Source organism: Poecilia reticulata, chromosome 11 (assembly GCF_904066995.2).
Source record: "Poecilia reticulata chromosome 11, P_reticulata-male-v2, whole genome shotgun sequence".
Taxonomy (NCBI): Eukaryota; Metazoa; Chordata; class Actinopteri; order Cyprinodontiformes; family Poeciliidae; genus Poecilia; species Poecilia reticulata.
In genome coordinates this window covers 30,103,541-30,122,382 of record NC_088840.1, presented here as the reverse complement: position 1 = coordinate 30,122,382, position 18,842 = coordinate 30,103,541, and the positions used below count along the sequence as shown (strand labels likewise).

Here is an 18,842-nt window from a genome sequence, read left to right as displayed (position 1 = left end):
CATCTGTCTGACTGACTTCCTGGAAAATCTTACTTGAAAAAGCATGACGGGTTAACAGTCTGCATTTAGGTTAAAATATCCCGGACGAGCCCCCATTTTTTGTTTGAGTCACAAAATAAATTGCAAACTTGTCACTTTAAGAGGACATGAGACTCAAAAGGCTTTCTATTAAAACTAATGGATTAACAACAGTAACTAATAAAAATCCTCCTGCACATCTGAGCCTGAGCCTTTAAACTCTGGGGAGACGTTTGTACAGTTTAGCCTGTTAAAAGTGAAAGTGTTCCACTGTTACTCATTCACAAACAAAAATATTTAGCTAAACTAAACAGCCAACAAGCTAAAAATATAGTTGAGATAAATATTTAACATATCAATTACATATTTAACTAGCAAACATTTCAAACTGATCATTTAGCTGCAAGCTAAATATTTACATCCAAACTAAACATTTTACTTTATTCCTGTGAGTGATAAAGAAATGTTCACATTATTTTCTCCCACACCGGCATGCACATTTGTTTGGCACCATTTGCTTTGGATCATTTGGTGCAAAACTGGAAGTGTAAGATTTTTTTTAAAGTGTGACTCAAACTGAAACTGTTGCTTTGCATTTGTGAAAGACTGAAAAAAATCTAAATTACAAAATTCCTATAGGACTTCAACTTCAGAGCTACAATGTACAAATAATTTTGCCCCAAAAATACCTCCGTAGGAAAGAATTGGGCTGTCCAGACAGCCGTGAAAAATTGGAACATGGCCAAAAAATCTGGTCTGGGTCGCGTTCACCTGCTGGAAGTTCAAGAGGAGAAACCTGGAAGCTTCAGAAAAGAAATCTGCACTTTTCAGGAACCTGCAAGGTTTTAAAAATAACCAAGATCCGGAAGGTAACATGGGAGACAAGCCTGTAAGTCCTGGGCTCTGCAGAAGGAGCCTGATGAAACAAAGTGGTCACCATGTCGAGTTTCCTCCGAGTTGAGCTGCAAGCTGTTTGAAAGCGGAAAGCTGCAGCGGCTCGGCTGTTTGCAGTGAAAACAGCGGATCGTGTTGCTCTGCTGCAGGTTTTAGGTCTGAATGGGGAAACATGGAGGCTGTGAATGTTTGACCTGCTGAGACACGAGCAGCATGAGGGCGGACGGCTCCCAATCAGGTCCTTCGTTATCCAGGACATCTGCAGCTAACGGCAGCATCACTTCCTGCTCAGAACCGGCCCGTCAGGATTCCTGTTCATCCCGGAGCGGATCGTTTTCCAGCCGGGAGTCCGCTCACGGACCAATCAGCTGCTGACGCTCACAGAAAGCTGAGCTGGGATTGGTCAGGAGTTCCTGCAGCAGGTGTGTCTCGGATCCCGGACGGCAGAAAGACGTCCAGTTTCAGGTGGGAGGACACACTGAGGACAGGAGCTGAGGCTTCGAGAATTAAAGGTTCTGCTGCTGGTTCTGGTTCTGTTCAAGCTGAGCCATGGATGAAAACTTCTCCTCAGTGAGTAACACCAGAACCCGCCTCTGACCCGACGTAGGACGACGTTAAGCTGTGTGTCTCCTCAGGACATGTGGTGGGGGACGCTCGGCACCATCCGACCCTTCCCCAACTTCCACCCGGACCGAGACGCGGCGGACATCCAGGCGGCGCTGGAGAGGAAAGGTACGGGGCGGGTCGGAGCGACGTTCCCCCGACCCGCTCCGAACCGGGAGGCTGATGTTTGTGGACTTTGTTCAGACGCGGCGGCGCTGGTGAGGATCCTGACCAACCGCAGCAACGCCCAGAGACGAGCCGTCGCCCAGAGCTTCCAGGACGAAACCAAGCAGGTACGCAGACAGGAAGTGGAGCAGGAAGTAAACCGAGCATCACATCGCAGAGCGGCGAGAGAAATGCAGGAATGTTCCCTGAAATTCACAAAGTAAACGTATTTATTCTGCTTAACTTGAATAGATCAGTTAATCACATGATAAATTAAAACAAGATCAATAATTTCCATTTGCTTGATTTATCGATTTCTCTTTTTTCTCTTCCTACCAAAACCTGGAAGATTAAAGTTTTCAGTCTGGTTCTTTGGTCTGAAATCACCATTTTTTAAGGATAATTTTGTTTACAGACACTAATAATTCATTTTATTTCTTATTTCTGCTGTTTTGTTTATTAATTCTGAATATTTAAAGTGTTTTTGGTTTCAGTTTAAATGCTCTTCATAGTTTGCTGATCTTTGAGAACGTGTTCTTGCATTATTATCCCGTTTCCGTTACGTTACTGGAAAATGGTCTCAATATTATCTTAATAACTTCTGGGACAGTTTATCGTCCAGCTGACTGCGTTTCCATGACAGGTCTAAGTTTATTATGTCTTCTTTTATTTCTGTCACTTCCTGGAGTATTTTGAATCGCTGCTTGTGATTGGTTCTTTCTCATCCAAGGACTGGATGCTGATTGGATGAAACGGCAGTTTGCAGTTGCCTGTGTGCTGGGAACATATTTTACATATAAAAGACATGGGGCTGCACAGTGGCGCAGTTGGTAGAGCTGTTGCCTTGCAGCAAGAAGGTTCTGGGTTCGATTCCCGGCCTGGGGTCTTTCTGCATGGAGTCTCCATGTTCTCCCTGTGCATGGTGGGTTTTCTCCAGGTACTCCGGTTTCCTCCCACAGTCCAAAAACATGACTGTCAGGTTAATTGGCCTCTCCAAATTGCCCCTAGGTGTGAGTGTGTGTGTGCATGGTTGTGTGTCCTGTGTGTCTCTGTGTTGCCCTGCGACAGACTGGCGACCTGTCCAGGGTGTACCCCGCCTCTCGCCCGAAACGTTGGCTGGAGATGGGCACCAGCAACCCTCCCGACCCCACTGAGGGAAAAAGGGTGCAAGAAAATGGATGGATGGATGGATGGATGGATAAAAGACATGAAATTTCACACATTTTTGGCCTTCTCTGTGTTCCATACATGAGGAGTTACATTGATAAATGCATCAGTTCCACTGAGCGCTCAGATTAGTGGAACAAAGAGAGGATTCAAGTTTTAGAGCCAAACTGCATGAAAAGTGAAAATATTAACCATATCACAGTGTTAAAACACACACGGTGCGACGCCCAGGAAGAGGCGTGAATGAATGAATGAATGAATGAATGAATGAATGATGGAGCCTCCCTGTTGCTCAACATGTCTCTCCGGGTCGCTGCTGCTCTTTGATCCCTGAACTTTGTGTTTGCTGACCAAACATGCGTGAACACACCTGTGTTTGCAGAAGGAGCCGAGCGCCAGCTGGTCCTCTGTCCTCACGTCCGTCCTGATGTCTCCTGCAGCGCTAAAGCTGAGGACAGGAGCTCTGCAGAAACACAGAGTCCTACGGGATAAAATGGAAATCAGTTTTTCACTCTGATCATTCTAAATCAATTAAAAAATGACAAATCCTGCAGATGCTTCATTTAGGCTCATCTTATACACAATTAAAATGATATTTTTTAATGTTTTCATTTTGGTATTTTAGTTAAGAAATGTTTTAATTACATTTTTTAACTTACATTAACCTTTTTATTATTTTACTGTTTATATTTACATGGAAATAATATTTAATATTTTTATTTATTAGATTTTTTTATTTCTTTCTGTAATTTATTTTTATTGCTGATTTTTTTCATTCATTTAAATGTTTTAACTGCCCTGGAACAAACCTTCCTCTCTGGAGAACGACCTTCTGACCCTTTGGTGAGCCAGAACCCGGGCCTGGTTCTGGAGGCCTGGTTCTGGAGGCCTGGTTCTAGAGGCCTGGTTCTGGAGGCCTGGTTCTGGAGGCCTGGTTCTACAGGCCTGGTTCTACAGGCCTGGTTCTACAGGCCTGGTTCTGGAGGCCTGGTTCTGGAGGCCTGGTTCTGGAGGCCTGGTTCTAGAGGCCTGGTTCTGGAGGCCTGGTTCTGGAGGCCTGGTTCTAGAGGCCTGGTTCTGGAGGCCTGGTTCTGGAGGCCTGGTTCTACAGGCCTGGTTCTACAGGCCTGGTTCTACAGGCCTGGTTCTGGAGGCCTGGTTCTGGAGGCCTGGTTCTGGAGGCCTGGTTCTAGAGGCCTGGTTCTGGAGGCCTGGTTCTGGAGGCCTGGTTCTAGAGGCCTGGTTCTAGAGGCCTGGTTCTGGAGGCCTGGTTCTGGAGGCCTGGTTCTGGAGGCCTGGTTCTAGAGGCCTGGTTCTGGAGGCCTGGTTCTGGAGGCCTGGTTCTGGAGGCCTGGTTCTGGAGGCCTGGTTCTGGAGGCCTGGTTCTAGAGGCCTGGTTCTGGAGGCCTGGTTCTAGAGGCCTGGTTCTGGAGGCCTGGTTCTGGAGGCCTGGTTCTGGAGGCCTGGTTCTGGAGGCCTGGTTCTGGAGGCCTGGTTCTACAGGCCTGGTTCTAGAAGCCTGGTTCTGGAGGCCTGGTTCTGGAGGCCTAGTTCTGGAGGCCTGGTTCTAGAGGTCTGGTTCTGGAGGCCTGGTTCTAGAGGCCTGGTTCTAGAGGCCTGGTTCTGGAGGCCTGGTTCTGGAGGCCTGGTTCTGGAGGCCTGGTTCTAGAGGCCTGGTTCTGGAGGCCTGGTTCTAGAGGCCTGGTTCTAGAGGCCTGGTTCTAGAGGCCTGGTTCTAGAGGCCTGGTTCTAGAGGCCTGGTTCTGGAGGCCTGGTTCTAGAGGCCTGGTTCTAGAGGCCTGGTTCTGGAGGCCTGGTTCTACAGGCCTGGTTCTGGAGGCCTGGTTCTGGAGGCCTGGTTCTAGAGGCCTGGTTCTGGAGGCCTGGTTCTGGAGGCCTGGTTCTAGAGGCCTGGTTCTGGAGGCCTGGTTCTGGAGGCCTGGTTCTGGAGGCCTGGTTCTAGAGGCCTGGTTCTGGAGGCCTGGTTCTGGAGGCCTGGTTCTACAGGCCTGGTTCTGGAGGCCTGGTTCTGGAGGCCTGGTTCTAGAGGCCTGGTTCTGGAGGCCTGGTTCTAGAGGCCTGGTTCTGGAGGCCTGGTTCTGGAGGCCTGGTTCTGGAGGCCTGGTTCTGGAGGCCTGGTTCTGGAGGCCTGGTTCTACAGGCCTGGTTCTAGAAGCCTGGTTCTGGAGGCCTGGTTCTGGAGGCCTGGTTCTGGAGGCCTGGTTCTAGAGGCCTGGTTCTGGAGGCCTGGTTCTAGAGGCCTGGTTCTAGAGGCCTGGTTCTGGAGGCTTGGTTCTACAGGCCTGGTTCTGGAGGCCTGGTTCTGGAGGCCTGGTTCTAGAGGCTTGGTTCTGGAGGCCTGGTTCTAGAGGCCTGCTTCTGGAGGCCTGGTTCTGGAGGCCTGGTTCTGGAGGCTTGGTTCTACAGGCCTGGTTCTGGAGGCCTGGTTCTAGAGGCCTGGTTCTAGAGGCCTGTTTCTAGAGGCCTGGTTCTAGAGGCCTGGTTCTGGAGGCCTGGTTCTAGAGGCCTGGTTCTAGAGGCCTGGTTCTGGAGGCTTGGTTCTACAGGCCTGGTTCTGGAGGCCTGGTTCTGGAGGCCTGGTTCTAGAGGCCTGGTTCTGGAGGCCTGGTTCTGGAGGCCTGGTTCTAGAGGCCTGGTTCTGGAGGCCTGGTTCTGGAGGCCTGGTTCTAGAGGCCTGGTTCTGGAGGCCTGGTTCTAGAGGCCTGGTTCTGGAGGCCTGGTTCTGGAGGCCTGGTTCTGGAGGCTTGGTTCTACAGGCCTGGTTCTGGAGGCCTGGTTCTGGAGGCCTGGTTCTGGAGGCTTGGTTCTACAGGCCTGGTTCTGGAGGCCTGGTTCTGGAGGCCTGGTTCTGGAGGCTTGGTTCTACAGGCCTGGTTCTGGAGGCCTGGTTCTAGAGGCCTGGTTCTGGAGGCCTGGTTCTACAGGCCTGGTTCTGGAGGCCTGGTTCTAGAGGCCTGGTTCTGGAGGCCTGGTTCTGGAGGCCTGGTTCTGGAGGCTTGGTTCTACAGGCCTGGTTCTGGAGGCCTGGTTCTGGAGGCCTGGTTCTAGAGGCCTGGTTCTGGAGGCCTGGTTCTAGAGGCCTGGTTCTAGAGGCCTGGTTCTAGAGGCCTGGTTCTGGAGGCCTGGTTCTAGAGGCCTGGTTCTACAGGCCTGGTTCTGGAGGCCTGGTTCTAGAGGCCTGGTTCTGGAGGCCTGGTTCTGGAGGCCTGGTTCTAGAGGCCTGGTTCTGGAGGCCTGGTTCTGGAGGCCTGGTTCTAGAGGCCTGGTTCTGGAGGCCTGGTTCTGGAGGCCTGGTTCTACAGGCCTGGTTCTGGAGGCCTGGTTCTGGAGGCCTGGTTGTAGAGGCCTGGTTCTAGAGGCCTGGTTCTGGAGGCCTGGTTGTAGAGGCCTGGTTCTGGAGGCCTGGTTCTGGAGGCCTGGTTCTAGAGGCCTGGTTCTGGAGGCCTGGTTCTGGAGGCCTGGTTCTAGAGGCCTGGTTCTGGAGGCCTGGTTCTAGAGGTCTGGTTCTGGAGGCCTGGTTCTGGAGGCCTGGTTCTAGAGGCCTGGTTCTGGAGGCCTGGTTCTGGAGCTGCTGAGGGCCTTCAGGTGTTTCTGTGCTGCTGCAGGATCTGAGCGGCGCTCTGAAGAAGGTTCTGTCCGGGGAGCTGGAGGAGCTGCTGCTGCAGCTGCTGATGCTGCCGGAGCAGCTGGAGGCCCAGCGGCTGAAGGCGGCCATGGCGGTGAGCCTCCGGGTCCGGTCGGGAGTTCACCCGCACCGTGTGGGTTCTCATCCGGTCCGTGCGTCTGCAGGGTCTGGGCACCGATGAGGAAACGCTGCTGGAGATCCTGTGTTCCCGCTCCAGGAAGACGCTGCAGGAAGTGGCTGCCGTCTACAGGCAGAGTGAGTCTCTGGGCCTTCCTGCTGGGATCAGGCCCGGTTTGGTTCTGATGCTGGTTCTGATGCTGGTTCTCTGGTTTCAGTGTATAACAAGGATCTGGAGAAGGAGCTGAAAGCAGAAACCAGTGGAGACTTCGCCCGGCTGGTTGTGGCTCTGCTGAATGTAAATGTATTCAAGTCTTTCTAACTTTAGCCTGGAAACAGGAAACCTGCTCATCCATTAGTACGTTAATGTAAAGGAGCCATTTTCTCCAAATCCAGGGTTTCCATGGCGACCGTCTCTCCAAAAAGGACCAGAGTTTGCAGAATAAAAAAAAAAAAAATTAAATGTTATTTTGTGTCAGCTGTATTAAATACTGACTGCATAAACCATCTCTGACCCGGTCAGAGGCGGCGCCGCCATCTTTGTTTCTGCTGAAAGATGAGCAGCGGCGCCCTCTGCTGGATGGCGCGCTGTGGGCCAGCGGTGTCCAAACGGTCCTGCAGACCGCGGGAAAAACATCATTTCAATGGCAAAAACTGTTTTTTTTATTGTTTACCTGATTAAAAAAAAAACAATAACCTAAACAATCAACATGTTAGTGAAATAATTAAGATTTAAAACAACAACAAAAAGGTTTGCCAGATTTAAGAAAACAGCAAACCGTAAACTATTTTTCATCTCCTTGATTTGTTTGACTCTCTTGCTTTAATTGGACCAATTAATTAAATGACCTGCATTTCTGTGAAGTCACTGGATGTTTTTTAAATAATCTTTTTAAACTATTAAAAGAAATTAAATTAAAAGCAAGAACCTGGATGAATACTTTGCTGTGCACCTTACCTGGTGTCAGTGAAAACTTCATCTCAACATTGTTTTTAAATCTGCATCCGCTGCCTGAACTGTGATGATCCAGAACTGTCCCAAGGGCCGCAAATGGCCCGCAGGCCGCACTTTGGACACCCCTGGTTTAAGCAAATGTCATTTATCTATCTAATTTTAATATAATAAACCATTAATCAACAATTAATTGTAAGTCTTTTAATAGTTTGCATTCCTACTGAATATTATTTAACACTGAAGACAAAGAAAAGCAGGTGAGAAGCAGGAAATTCTTCATATTCCCTCCAAGATTCTGGTTAATTTAGAGCAAAATGTTTTCTGGATTTTTGTGCAAAGACATTTACGGCCCGTCTTTAGTTGGAATTAATCTGAATAATGTGCATGAAACTGGTTTAGTCCCAGCAGGAAGATGAAGCGTGCCGTTTGTCCTCCATTTTGTCCCAACAGAAAGCCGTTACTGCAGGCTCAGTCCGGAGAGACGTTCAGGTATTTTCTGCTCCTCGTGCAGTCCAGATCATTTCCACTCTCTCTGCCTGAGCTCCAGCTCTGCTCTGCTACGTCCCCCAGGCTCTCGCTGCATCTCTCAGTGGGAAGAAAGCAGAAGCCGGACCCTGGATCAACATCCTGACGTCCAGAGACTCGGATCACCTGGATAAAGGTGAGTGTGTGACCGGCTGCGGCCTGCAGGTGGAGCTGAGACGCTCACTGTGAACGTCTGGCAGTGCTGATGGAGCTGGAGCTGGAGACGGGGCAGACGGTGGGTCAGCTGGTGGAGAAACGCTTCTCAGGAGACTTCCGGCTCGGCCTGAGAGTTTTAGGCGAGTCCCAGGTTAGAGGTTTGCTGGTTGTTGGGCTGACTGATTGGCTCCTCACGGTTCTGTGTTTGTGTTGGAACAGTTCAGTGCATCCAGAACCCAGAGGTCTACCTCGCCCAGAGACTGCTCACCATGAAGGTGAGACGATGACTGGTCAACACCCACACAAGGCCCGGCGATGAGGGCAACGTGAAACAGACGCACCCACAGTTTATGTTGAAGTGAGACCTCTTGTCTGTACACCAGCTTTGATTTTGTAATATTTTCTTTTTTCTGAGCCTGTGAAACATTTAGCATTTAAGAAGATGTAGCAAACATTTATATGGAAGCACAGGTTAAATATTAACACATTATCTGGTGTATCAGTTGTACTGGAAAAATCCATGTTTCTTCTGTCTTCATGTTATTTTGTATTTACGCTATTTATTTGTATTAATTTGGTTCATTATAGTCTTTAAAATATCACATTTGCACAAAACCTCTTTCTGTCCAATCACATCAATGTAAAATATTAAATCAGGCGTTATAAATAGTAAAAGTATTTAGTACTTAAGTAGCCTTTTTACTAAATACTTCTATACTTTTACTTGAGTAATATCTTAGATGATAAAATAGTTAAAGTAGTGATTCTCTGACTGGAGTAAAATCTTTGACTCCTCTCTCTCTTCCACTTCATTAGCATGTTTAGCTAACACTTAGCCCCACGAAAAGCGTAAGGCTGTTACCGTGGTCACTAGCATTTCTTCCCTCTCAAAATCCCCTATTTAAACAGCGCGGAGCTGGACTACCATTAGTTACTATTTAGTGGCCCAACCTGCCAACATCTGCCTTCATCTAGAGCCGATGAATGTTCCAGAAGACGCCCAGAGGACACGTCCTCAGCTGGGGGCTCGGAGTTAGCTAGCCGCGCCTCGGACCGGCTGTTCACTGTCCGACATGTCGGCACAGCGACGAGGTCAAAGTATTACAAAAGACCACCCGAACACTTAGACCACCAGAACTAGCAACCCGTTTTCCGATTTGAATCGCTCTGGTACCGGTTCCGGCCACTGAAAACGATATTCTTCATTTAACTTACTCGTTTCTTTGCGCCTGCGCAGACCCCATGTAACGTCCTCCAAGGCCAGGTACCAAAGATTTTACTCAGGAAAGAGCAACACTCCTGCTACATATTTTCACACAAGTAGGTAGTGCTGAAAAACTGACCATAACACTTGATTAAATATTTTTAAAATGTGTAATCAGTCAAGCAAAAATATAAAATAATGTACAAATTCTGGAATTTCAAAGACTAAAACCTAGCATGTGTACAAAATATACATTCAGGCAGAAGAAAAACTAAAAAAATAAATAAATAATCTTATGACACCAACATTTGCAGGAGGTCGTGTTTATGTGTTTGAACAAGGCCAAAAACATCCCAGTGATAATTTTATATAGTCATGTCAGCAGATGGAAAATCTGAAAATAACATTAGAACAACAAAGCTGGTGTTCAAACAGGATGTCTCACTGTGTGCCTGTTTCTGGTGTTTGTGGTTAAGTGTTTTTTTCCATCAGTAAAATCTGTTGACAGAAGGTAGAAAACGTGTTCAGAAATCATAGCGATGCTAATAATAACAATAGTACTCCAGCAAAAGTAAAAAATACAGTGCAGTACTGCAAAAAGTTAATCAATTACATGTAGCCTCTGCTAAGTTACATAAAATCAATGAAGTGCATAATTTTCTCTTTCAGTCTCAAAATGTGATTTTCAGAGTCCAAATTATTACTTTGAATCTCAAAATTATGACTTTAAATCTCGTACTTATAACTTTCTGTTGGGCTTTTATTTTTATTTTCATGGAAACGGGCTTACAAAAATCATTCACACACAGCGCATTTAAAACGTTTAAACTCCTCAAATGGTGGCAGTGTGTGTGTGGGCCTCTAGGGGGCGCCACAAACTACCAGTTTATGCAACACCTGCGATTCTTCTGTGTTTGTTTTAGTGCTGACAACGAGCGAAATCTATAGAAAACATCTTGGATACATGTGTAGATGAATCGATCTGATTCTGCGGGGACTGGGTCGGGTCACGACCCGGTCCGGTACTGTAACGTGACCAGGACTAATTCTGCTGATTCATCTGAACCTCTAGAAACCAGGCGGATGGTTTGAGGCCAGCAGCTGGCAGTAGTATTTTTAGAAACATGAATATTTCAGGGTGGCTGCAGCAGCTGGACCCAAATGCTCCATGAAGATTCAGTAATTCTGTAAATTAAAACCTGACGTGTGTGAGGCGACTTTCTGCTGCAATGATTATGAAGCGGACTGCAGGTAAAATATTAACCCTTTAATTCATGTTTCTGGATTCAGTTTAAAAATTAATTCGTTTTTATTTTAGTAAGTACACCCTCTGACAGCTGCAGGTTTGAATGAACATATTCATCATTTTATTAAACTAAAATGAGGCTGAACGAAGCTTCAGTCAGTCATGTTGCTGCAGTCAGTCAGGTTGCTGCAGTAGGTCAGGTTGCTGCAGTCAGTCATGTTGCTGCAGTCAGTCATGTTGTTGCTGCAGTCAGTCAGGTTGTTGCTGCAGTCAGTCATGTTGTTGCTGCAGTCAGTCAGGTTGTTGCTGCAGTCAGTCATGTTGTTGCTGCAGTAAGTCATGTTGTTGCTGCAGTCAGTCATGTTGTTGCTGCAGTCAGTCAGGTTGTTGCTGCAGTCAGTCATGTTGTTGCTGCAGTCAGTCAGGTTGTTGCTGCAGTCAGTCATGTTGTTGCTGCAGTAAGTCATGTTGTTGCTGCAGTCAGTCATGTTGTTGCTGCAGTCAGTCATGTTGTTGCTGCAGTAAGTCATGTTGTTGCTGCAGTCAGTCATGTTGTTGCTGCAGTCAGTCAGGTTGTTGCTGCAGTCAGTCATGTTGTTGCTGCAGTAAGTCATGTTGTTGCTGCAGTCAGTCATGTTGTTGCTGCAGTCAGTCATGTTGTTGCTGCAGTCAGTCATGTTGTTGCTGCAGTAAGTCATGTTGTTGCTGCAGTCAGTCATGTTGTTGCTGCAGTCAGTCAGGTTGTTGCTGCAGTCAGTCATGTTGTTGCTGCAGTCAGTCAGGTTGTTGCTGCAGTCAGTCATGTTGTTGCTGCAGTAAGTCATGTTGTTGCTGCAGTCAGTCATGTTGTTGCTGCAGTCAGTCAGGTTGTTGCTGCAGTCAGTCATGTTGTTGCTGCAGTAAGTCATGTTGTTGCTGCAGTCAGTCATGTTGCTGCAGTCAGTCATGTTGTTGCTGCAGTAAGTCATGTTGTTGCTGCAGTCAGTCATGTTGTTGCTGCAGTCAGTCAGGTTGTTGCTGCAGTCAGTCATGTTGTTGCTGCAGTAAGTCATGTTGTTGCTGCAGTCCGTCATGTTGCTGCAGTCAGTCATGTTGCTGCAGTCAGTCATGTTGCTGCAGTCAGTCATGTTGCTGCAGTCAGTCATGTTGCTGCAGTCAGTCAGGTGCTGCAGTCAGTCATGGTGCTGCAGTAGGTCAGGTTGCTGCAGTCAGTCAGGTTGCTGCAGTCAGTCAGGTGCTGCAGTCAGTCAGGTGCTACAGTCAGTCATGTTGCTGCAGTAGGTCAGGTGCTGCAGTCAGTCAGGTGCTGCAGTCAGTCAGGTGCTGCAGTCAGTCATGTTGCTGCAGTCAGTCATGTTGCTGCAGTAGGTCAGGTTGCTGCAGTCAGTCAGGTGCTGCAGTCAGTCAGGTTGCTGCAGTCAGTCAGGTGCTGCAGTCAGTCATGGTGCTGCAGTAGGTCAGGTTGCTGCAGTCAGTCAGGTTGCTGCAGTCAGTCAGGTGCTGCAGTCAGTCAGGTGCTGCAGTCAGTCAGGTGCTGCAGTCAGTCAGGTGCTGCAGTCAGTCAGGTGCTGCAGTCAGTCAGGTTGCTGCAGTCAGTCAGGTGCTGCAGTCAGTCAGGTTGCTGCAGTCAGTCAGGTGCTGCAGTCAGTCATGGTGCTGCAGTAGGTCAGGTTGCTGCAGTCAGTCAGGTTGCTGCAGTCAGTCAGGTGCTGCAGTCAGTCATGGTGCTGCAGTAGGTCAGGTTGCTGCAGTCAGTCAGGTTGCTGCAGTCAGTCAGGTGCTGCAGTCAGTCATGGTGCTGCAGTAGGTCAGGTTGCTGCAGTCAGTCAGGTGCTGCAGTCGGTCAGGTTGCTGCAGTCGGTCATGTTGCTGCAGTCAGTCAGGTGCTGCAGTCAGTCAGGTTGCTGCAGTAGGTCAGGTTGCTGCAGTCAGTCATGGTGCTGCAGTAGGTCAGGTTGCTGCAGTCAGTCAGGTTGCTGCAGTCAGTCAGGTGCTGCAGTCAGTCATGGTGCTGCAGTCAGTCAGGTTGCTGCAGTCATGTTGCTGCAGTCAGTCAGGTGCTGCAGTCAGTCAGGTGCTGCAGTAGGTCAGGTTGCTGCAGTCAGTCAGGTTGCTGCAGTCATGTTGCTGCAGTCAGTCATGTTGCTGCAGTCAGTCATGTTGCTGCAGTAGGTCAGGTTGCTGCAGTAGGTCAGGTTGCTGCAGTCAGTCATGTTGCTGCAGTCAGTCATGTTGCTGCAGTAGGTCAGGTTGCTGCAGTCAGTCAGGTGCTGCAGTCAGTCAGGTTGCTGCAGTCATGTTGCTGCTGTCAGTCAGGTGCTGCAGTCAGTCAGGTTGCTGCAGTCAGTCAGGTTGCTGCAGTAGGTCATGTTGCTGCAGTCAGTCATGTTGCTGCAGTAGGTCAGGTTGCTGCAGTCAGTCAGGTTGCTGCAGTCAGTCAGGTTGCTGCAGTAGGTCATGTTGCTGCAGTCAGTCATGTTGCTGCAGTCAGTCAGGTTGCTGCAGTCATGTTGCTGCAGTCAGTCAGGTGCTGCAGTCAGTCAGGTGCTGCAGTAGGTCAGGTTGCTGCAGTCAGTCAGGTTGCTGCAGTCATGTTGCTGCAGTCAGTCATGTTGCTGCAGTCAGTCATGTTGCTGCAGTAGGTCAGGTTGCTGCAGTCAGTCAGGTTGCTGCAGTCATGTTGCTGCTGTCAGTCAGGTGCTGCAGTCAGTCAGGTTGCTGCAGTCAGTCAGGTTGCTGCAGTAGGTCATGTTGCTGCAGTCAGTCATGTTGCTGCAGTAGGTCAGGTTGCTGCAGTCAGTCAGGTTGCTGCAGTCAGTCAGGTTGCTGCAGTAGGTCATGTTGCTGCAGTCAGTCATGTTGCTGCAGTCAGTCAGGTTGCTGCAGTCAGTCAGGTGCTGCAGTCAGTCAGGTTGCTGCAGTCATGTTGCTGCAGTCAGTCAGGTGCTGCAGTCAGTCAGGTTGCTGCAGTAGGTCATGTTGCTGCAGTCAGTCATGTTGCTGCAGTAGGTCATGTTGCTGCAGTCAGTCATGTTGCTGCAGTCAGTCATGTTGCTGCAGTCAGTCAGGTGCTGCAGTCAGTCAGGTTGCTGCAGTAGGTCATGTTGCTGCAGTCAGTCAGGTTGCTGCAGTAGGTCATGTTGCTGCAGTCAGTCATGTTGCTGCAGTCAGTCATGTTGCTGCAGTCAGTCAGGTGCTGCAGTCAGTCAGGTTGCTGCAGTCGGTCAGGTTGCTGCAGTCAGTCAGGTGCTGCAGTCAGTCAGGTTGCTGCAGTCGGTCAGGTTGCTGCAGTCAGTCAGGTGCTGCAGTCAGTCATGGTGCTGCAGTCATGTTGCTGCAGTCAGTCAGGTGCTGCAGTCAGTCATGTTGCTGCAGTAGGTCAGGTTGCTGCAGTCAGTCAGGTTGCTGCAGTCAGTCAGGTGCTGCAGTCAGTCAGGTTGCTGCAGTCAGTCAGGTGCTGCAGTCAGTCATGGTGCTGCAGTCAGTCAGGTGCTGCAGTCAGTCATGTTGCTGCAGTAGGTCAGGTTGCTGCAGTCAGTCAGGTTGCTGCAGTCAGTCAGGTGCTGCAGTCAGTCAGGTTGCTGCAGTAGGTCAGGTTGCTGCAGTCAGTCATGTTGCTGCAGTCAGTCAGGTGCTGCAGTCAGTCATGTTGCTGCAGTAGGTCAGGTTGCTGCAGTCAGTCAGGTTGCTGCAGTCAGTCAGGTGCTGCAGTCAGTCATGTTGCTGCAGTCAGTCAGGTGCTGCAGTAGGTCAGGTTGCTGTAGTCAGTCAGGTGCTGCAGTCAGTCAGGTTGCTGCAGTCAGTCATGTTGCTGCAGTAGGTCAGGTTGCTGCAGTCAGTCATGTTGCTGCAGTCAGTCAGGTTGCTGCAGTAGGTCAGGTTGCTGCAGTCAGTCATGTTGCTGCAGTCAGTCAGGTGCTGCAGTAGGTCAGGTTGCTGTAGTCAGTCAGGTGCTGCAGTCAGTCAGGTTGCTGCAGTCAGTCATGTTGCTGCAGTAGGTCAGGTTGCTGCAGTCAGTCATGTTGCTGCAGTCAGTCAGGTGCTGCAGTCAGTCAGGTGCTGCAGTCAGTCAGGTGCTGCAGTCAGTCAGGTTGCTGCAGTCAGTCAGGTGCTGCAGTAGGTCAGGTTGCTGTAGTCAGTCAGGTGCTGCAGTCAGTCAGGTTGCTGCAGTCAGTCATGTTGCTGCAGTAGGTCAGGTTGCTGCAGTCAGTCATGTTGCTGCAGTCAGTCAGGTGCTGCAGTCAGTCAGGTGCTGCAGTCAGTCAGGTGCTGCAGTCAGTCAGGTTGCTGCAGTCAGTCATGTTGCTGCAGTCAGTCAGGTGCTGCAGTCAGTCAGGTGCTGCAGTCAGTCATGTTGCTGCAGTCAGTCATGTTGCTGCAGTAGGTCAGGTTGCTGCAGTCAGTCAGGTGCTGCAGTCAGTCAGGTTGCTGCAGTCATGTTGCTGCTGTCAGTCAGGTGCTGCAGTCAGTCAGGTTGCTGCAGTCAGTCAGGTTGCTGCAGTAGGTCATGTTGCTGCAGTCAGTCATGTTGCTGCAGTCAGTCATGTTGCTGCAGTAGGTCAGGTTGCTGCAGTCAGTCAGGTTGCTGCAGTCAGTCAGGTTGCTGCAGTCAGTCAGGTGCTGCAGTCAGTCAGGTTGCTGCAGTCATGTTGCTGCAGTCAGTCAGGTGCTGCAGTCAGTCAGGTTGCTGCAGTAGGTCATGTTGCTGCAGTCAGTCATGTTGCTGCAGTAGGTCATGTTGCTGCAGTCAGTCATGTTGCTGCAGTCAGTCATGTTGCTGCAGTCAGTCAGGTGCTGCAGTCAGTCAGGTTGCTGCAGTAGGTCATGTTGCTGCAGTCAGTCAGGTTGCTGCAGTAGGTTATGTTGCTGCAGTCAGTCATGTTGCTGCAGTCAGTCAGGTGCTGCAGTCAGTAAGGTTGCTGCAGTCGGTCAGGTTGCTGCAGTCAGTCAGGTGCTGCAGTCAGTCAGGTTGCTGCAGTCGGTCAGGTTGCTGCAGTCAGTCAGGTGCTGCAGTCAGTCATGGTGCTGCAGTCATGTTGCTGCAGTCAGTCAGGTGCTGCAGTCAGTCATGTTGCTGCAGTAGGTCAGGTTGCTGCAGTCAGTCAGGTTGCTGCAGTCAGTCAGGTGCTGCAGTCAGTCAGGTTGCTGCAGTCAGTCAGGTGCTGCAGTCAGTCATGGTGCTGCAGTCAGTCAGGTGCTGCAGTCAGTCATGTTGCTGCAGTAGGTCAGGTTGCTGCAGTCAGTCAGGTTGCTGCAGTCAGTCAGGTGCTGCAGTCAGTCAGGTTGCTGCAGTAGGTCAGGTTGCTGCAGTCAGTCATGTTGCTGCAGTCAGTCAGGTGCTGCAGTCAGTCATGTTGCTGCAGTAGGTCAGGTTGCTGCAGTCAGTCAGGTTGCTGCAGTCAGTCAGGTGCTGCAGTCAGTCAGGTTGCTGCAGTAGGTCAGGTTGCTGCAGTCAGTCATGTTGCTGCAGTCAGTCAGGTGCTGCAGTAGGTCAGGTTGCTGTAGTCAGTCAGGTGCTGCAGTCAGTCAGGTTGCTGCAGTCAGTCATGTTGCTGCAGTAGGTCAGGTTGCTGCAGTCAGTCATGTTGCTGCAGTCAGTCAGGTGCTGCAGTCAGTCAGGTGCTGCAGTCAGTCAGGTGCTGCAGTCAGTCAGGTTGCTGCAGTCAGTCAGGTGCTGCAGTAGGTCAGGTTGCTGTAGTCAGTCAGGTGCTGCAGTCAGTCAGGTTGCTGCAGTCAGTCATGTTGCTGCAGTAGGTCAGGTTGCTGCAGTCAGTCAGGTGCTGCAGTCAGTCAGGTGCTGCAGTCAGTCAGGTGCTGCAGTCAGTCAGGTGCTGCAGTCAGTCAGGTTGCTGCAGTCAGTCATGTTGCTGCAGTCAGTCAGGTGCTGCAGTCAGTCAGGTGCTGCAGTCAGTCAGGTGCTGCAGTCAGTCATGTTGCTGCAGTCAGTCAGGTGCTGCAGTCAGTCAGGTTGCTGCAGTCATGTTGCTGCAGTCAGTCAGGTGCTGCAGTCAGTCATGTTGCTGCAGTCATGTTGCTGCAGTCAGTCAGGTGCTGCAGTCAGTCAGGTGCTGCAGTCAGTCATGTTGCTGCAGTCAGTCATGTTGCTGCAGTCAGTCATGTTGCTGCAGTCATGTTGCTGCAGTCAGTCAGGTGCTGCAGTCAGTCATGTTGCTGCAGTCAGTCAGGTGCTGCAGTCAGTCAGGTTGCTGCAGTCATGTTGCTGCAGTCAGTCAGGTGCTGCAGTCAGTCATGTTGCTGCAGTCATGTTGCTGCAGTCAGTCAGGTGCTGCAGTCAGTCAGGTGCTGCAGTCAGTCATGTTGCTGCAGTCAGTCATGTTGCTGCAGTCAGTCATGTTGCTGCAGTCATGTTGCTGCAGTCAGTCAGGTGCTGCAGTCAGTCATGGTGCTGCAGTCAGTCAGGTTGCTGCAGTCATGTTGCTGCAGTCAGTCAGGTGCTGCAGTCAGTCAGGTGCTGCAGTCAGTCATGTTGCTGCAGTCAGTCATGTTGCTGCAGTAGGTCAGGTTGCTGCAGTCAGTCAGGTGCTGCAGTCAGTCATGTTGCTGCAGTAGGTCAGGTTGCTGCAGTCAGTCATGTTGCTGCAGTCAGTCATGTTGCTGCAGTCAGTCATGTTGCTGCAGTCAGTCAGGTTGCTGCAGTCAGTCAGGTTGCTGCAGTCATGTTGCTGCAGTCAGTCAGGTGCTGCAGTCAGTCAAGTTGCTGCAGTCAGTCAGGTGCTGCAGTCAGTCAGGTGCTGCAGTCAGTCAGGTGCTGCAGTCAGTCAGGTGCTGCAGTCAGTCAGGTTGCTGTCCGGATGGATCCCTGACGGTTTTCCCTCTGCAGACGTCGCTGGTTCAGGGCATCATGGTTTCCCACAGCGAGGAGGACCTGCTGCGAATCCGCGCGGCGTTCCTCAGGCTCAGCGGATCGTCTCTCTACTCCACTCTGCAGGTTGGACTCGTGTCGCTGCATCACCTGTGCTGCATCACCTGCAACCTTTATTGACCTGATTGTTCTCTGATTGTCCCTCAGAAACATTTTAAAGGGGAGCAGCTGCTGGCTCTGCAGGCCGTCTGTCGGTCTGAAGACTAAACTGGACCGCCTCTCATGTTTCACATCTTCTCTTCATATTAATGACGTTTCTGACTTTCATCTGTAACTTATTAACTTTTACCACTTTGTGCAGCTGGAACAGTTTGGTTCTTTGTTTTAATGTGTAACATGAAGGCAGAACTCATTAAAACTTAAACATGCAAACAAACAGAGAACTGGCAGCTTCTTTTATTTACTCAAAACTGAGCAGAACCATAAGAACAAGCATTAATATGTGAGCATGTACCCTAAAACACAAGCTGACAGAAATACTCTCATCAATCAATTCAGAATGATAAAAATCTAATTTTAAATTATTATTCTAGCCAAAAGCCCCCTTAGAAGATAAAAAACAAATCATATCTGTGGTTCTACAGTACTTCTGACTTTCCAGGAAATTTGTTTTGATGAGTTTTGAGGTTCAAAGGAAGAACAAGTAGAGCAGGGGAGGAGCTGCAGAAAGCAGCAAAGGAGCTCTGAAGCCACAACATCCACTCGGTCTGCTGGTGGTTCTGGTGGTGGGAGTTATGGTGGCTGAGCTGGATGATGGCGAAGGCATGGAAGGGGTTGTAGGCGAAGAGGAGGATGGGGTTGTTGGCGAAGAGGAGGATGGGGTTGTTGGCGAAGAGGAGGATGGGGTTGTTGGCGAAGAGGAGGATGGGGTTGTTGGCGAAGAGGAGGATGGGGTTGTTGGCGAAGAGGAGGATGGGGTTGTTGGCGAAGAGGAGGATGGGGTTGTTGGCGAAGAGGAGGATGGGGTTGTTGGCGAAGAGGAGGATGGGGTTGTTGGTGAAGAGACGAATGGGGTTGTTGGTGAAGAGGAGGATGGGGTTGTTGGTGAAGAGACGGATGGGGTTGTTGGTGAAGAGACGGATGGGGTTGTAGGCGAAGAGACGGATGGGGTTGTAGGCGAAGAGACGGATGGGGTTGTAGGCGAAGAGACGGATGGGGTTGTTGGCGAAGAGGAGGATGGGGTTGTTGGCGAAGAGGAGGATGGGGTTGTTGGCGGAGAGGAGGATGGGGTTGTTGGTGAAGAGACGGATGGGGTTGTAGGCG

At 50.0% G+C, this 18,842-nt stretch overlaps 1 protein-coding gene and 1 long non-coding RNA gene across 5 annotated transcripts; one reads left to right on the top strand and one right to left on the bottom strand.

Moving 5' to 3' along the window:
- The first annotated feature begins 95 nt into the window (after positions 1–95).
- On the top strand, positions 96–17,955 carry anxa14 (annexin A14). Of its 3 annotated transcripts, XM_008423059.3 has the most exons (12): positions 294–1,482; positions 1,548–1,644; positions 1,720–1,808; positions 6,474–6,587; positions 6,658–6,748; positions 6,829–6,908; positions 8,016–8,054; positions 8,136–8,226; positions 8,291–8,386; positions 8,466–8,521; positions 17,538–17,645; positions 17,727–17,955. In XM_008423059.3, the coding sequence occupies exons 1-12, from the start codon at positions 1,462–1,464 to the stop codon at positions 17,784–17,786; spliced, it is 942 nt and encodes a 313-aa protein (XP_008421281.1). In that variant the 5' UTR covers positions 294–1,461; the 3' UTR covers positions 17,787–17,955. The 3 variants fall into 3 exon arrangements, with proteins under 3 accessions (XP_081468469.1, XP_017162825.1, XP_008421281.1); XM_081612343.1 differs by having other exon boundaries at positions 96–1,482; positions 1,548–1,808; XM_017307336.2 differs by lacking the exon at positions 6,474–6,587 and having other exon boundaries at positions 293–1,482.
- On the bottom strand, positions 1,764–9,505 carry LOC103473102 (uncharacterized). Of its 2 annotated transcripts, none has more exons than XR_534973.2 (3): positions 9,462–9,505; positions 3,218–3,328; positions 1,764–1,886 (listed from the first exon to the last, which is right to left on the bottom strand). It is a non-coding gene; the product is annotated as an uncharacterized LOC103473102 (long non-coding RNA). The 2 variants fall into 2 exon arrangements; XR_014089674.1 differs by lacking the exon at positions 9,462–9,505 and adding an exon at positions 9,198–9,338.
- Positions 17,956–18,842: the final 887 nt, after the last annotated feature.

Coding starts and splice junctions, on each gene's coding strand:
- anxa14 (XM_081612343.1), top strand. CDS start 1,462: ATGGATGAAAACTTCTCCTCA. Junction 6,588..6,657: donor GGCTGAAGGCGGCCATGGCG/GTGAGCCTCCGG, acceptor GTGCGTCTGCAG/GGTCTGGGCACCGATGAGGA. Junction 6,749..6,828: donor GGCTGCCGTCTACAGGCAGA/GTGAGTCTCTGG, acceptor CTCTGGTTTCAG/TGTATAACAAGGATCTGGAG.